Genomic DNA, 2,654 nt, shown 5'->3' with positions numbered 1-2,654 from the left:
CTCTTGCTCCTGAGCATTGCGCAAATTGCGCTCGGGAACGAGAGGTCTGCCCCCACTACCACGACCACGTCCCGGCGCCGCACTGCTCACGCCGGACAGTGTTCCAGCGTGTGCTGCGCCGAGTTCCGGTCGGCCGCGCAGTGACGGCAAGCCGCTATGCGCTACCATCCGATAAACCGCAGGTTCTCCTAGAAGCATCCATGATCAGTGAGCATCTGCGTCAATCGGAAGGTCAGACTTCCATGGGCCCTATCCAGCCATTCCTGCAGACAGGGATCATGTTATCGATGACATCAACGGTTCGTCGGCCCAGCGTCCACTGGTCGTCCAACTGGAGTTTCCAGCGGAAACTGATGGCCCGCTGCTCTGCTTCTTCACGTTATGGCCCTTGCGAAGAGTCCTTCTTCGGCCGCGCAAAGCTCTTCTATGCACATGTATACTTCTCTATACATTTGCGTAAGGAGCTTTGCGGGCATCACCCCTGCGAAAGCCGTGGCGGCACGTTCCTCTAACCCCTGACGAGGCGAGTGGCCATCCATTGTTGCGACCGACGTATTATCATTTTGATGCGCCGGTCGGCCACCACATTGTCGGTCCACACCGGGGCCTCGTGAAGAGCCATGGACTAGACCGTGTTCATATAGAGTCGTCTCACTCGTGCTTGCACTGCCGATATTGGACAGGAGGCCGTACAGCGTAATGGCTGTTTTGTCCAGACTGGGGATCAAGACGTCGAAATGCTGCTTGAACCCCAGGTGCTAACCAGAATGAGGCCGAGATAATTCATGGTCGATCCCATCTCGATACAGGCAGATCCCACTAGGATCTGGGCCGGACGTGGCGCCTCTGCCGAGCCACCGTGATACCAGATGGTCTCGAACTTTTGGGGCGCAACATCCAAGCCCATCCCCGTATAGAGCGAACGGCGCAGTTGATTGCGAATTGCGCAAGAGCTAGCGTCTTCCACCAGTCTTTTCTCAGATCAGCACAAGTGTGTCGTTTGCATAGCAGGCAAGCTGACTGCCGGAGAGAGAGCCATGCGGAGCACGCGGTCATATGCCAGGTTTCAGTAATGGTTCTGTTGCGGATTGAGCGATGTTCGACTGCCGGATTGCAGCGCGCCAGTCGAGATGGTCTCGTGAGTACTGGACTCTCGCCGCCGCAGCTAGCGGCGCACGCCTAGAGACGGCGCGCCACCCGGGTGATCTGCCCGCGAGCGAGTTTGCTTGCTGGCGGGTATACAGGGTGTCCCAGACCACCTGTCTCACCCGATTTTTTGTAAACGCGACATTTTAAAGAAAAATGTTTCAGACAAAAATTTTGTGATTTTGAGGGGCACATAAGATGGTGTCATTGGTTTGACCTTGGATAGTTGTTTGAAGATCACGTGAAGGTCATCTTTAATTTCTTAAATGGAAACCCCCATTTTTCAATGCATATGTACTAGACCGTGTTGTAGCTTACCTCGAAAGCTTTCCAAAACGCTATAATAAAATGTTTTTTTAATCAGTACTTTTCGAGTTATGAGGATTGAAAGTTACGGTACCGCCGGCATTAGCATTACCCAGTCGTGATGTATGACATGTCTGATACTGTTACGTAAGGTGTAACAAAATTCTCATTTACCAGCCATGTCGTATTCAAACGCGGAAGCTTGTGATATGATGCTTATTTTAGGTGAATGTGATGGTCAATTTAGAGCAGCTGCAAGATTGTGGCGAGATCGATATCCAGATTGCGCTCCTCATTTGTACAAAGTTTTTTCTCGCTTAGCTAACCGAATTACCAATAAAGGTATTCTTCAACCGGATCACAATAAAGGTAGATAAATTCGACGCCAAATTAGAGATGAAAGGATGCCGGAGATTCTTCTTGCATCCGCTCAATTGCATCCATGCCATTCATTAAGACGTACAGAAAGAGATTCTGGAATTAGTCGCAGCACAATCTGGCGAATTTTCCATGAAAACAAACAACCGTGGGGTCCTTAGCTCTGTTGACACACACACATTTACACACACAAACACACAAACACACAAAGAGGTGTAAATCTGACCGTGAAACCTCCACCTTGGGTAATGCTATTGCCGGCGGTACCGTAATTTTCAACCCTCATAACTCGAAAAGTACTGATTAAAAAAACNATTATAGCGTTTTGGTAAGCTCTCGAGGTAAGCTACAAGAATATGCATTGAAAAATGGGGGTTTCCATTTAAGAAATTAAAGGTGACCTTCATGTGATCTTCAAACGACTATCCAAGGTCAAACCAATGACACCATCTTATGTGCCCCTTGAAGTCACAAAACTTTTGTCTGAAACATTTTTCTTTAAAATGTCACGTTTACGAAAAAATCTGGTGAGACGGGTGGTCTAGGACACTCTGTATATGATTATTTTTATATATGATTATGCAAACAACATTTTTTATCTAGTTGCTATATAGATAACATCCATTAATGCTTATATCTATGGTTTTGTTATATCTATGATATGGTAAAAAAAATATATATGATGAGTCTGTCTTATCAGTTTTTGATAAGATCCTAGCACATAATAATCGCTCGGCATTTTTATTTGTTTCTGTCGTCATAAGAAGGAGCGCAACTGATAGTTCCAATCAGTGAATTGTCGATTTTTGGTAAATTATCTTAAT

The 2,654-nt window shown here is 46.8% G+C and overlaps 1 protein-coding gene across 1 annotated transcript; it reads right to left on the bottom strand.

Moving 5' to 3' along the window:
- Positions 1-188: 188 nt before the first annotated feature.
- On the bottom strand, positions 189-907 carry LOC106750995. Its single transcript, XM_014631714.1, has 3 exons — positions 821-907; positions 441-758; positions 189-263 (listed from the first exon to the last, which is right to left on the bottom strand). The coding sequence occupies exons 1-3, from the start codon at positions 905-907 to the stop codon at positions 189-191; spliced, it is 480 nt and encodes a 159-aa protein (XP_014487200.1).
- Between the last annotated feature and the right edge of the window lie 1,747 nt (positions 908-2,654).

Source organism: Dinoponera quadriceps, unplaced genomic scaffold (genome assembly GCF_001313825.1).
Source record: "Dinoponera quadriceps isolate SergipeBrazil2010 unplaced genomic scaffold, ASM131382v1 scaffold7584, whole genome shotgun sequence".
NCBI lineage: Eukaryota > Metazoa > Arthropoda > Insecta > Hymenoptera > Formicidae > Dinoponera > Dinoponera quadriceps.
Note: the sequence above shows the minus strand (reverse complement) of the source record. Positions and strands in the feature narration are given on the sequence as shown.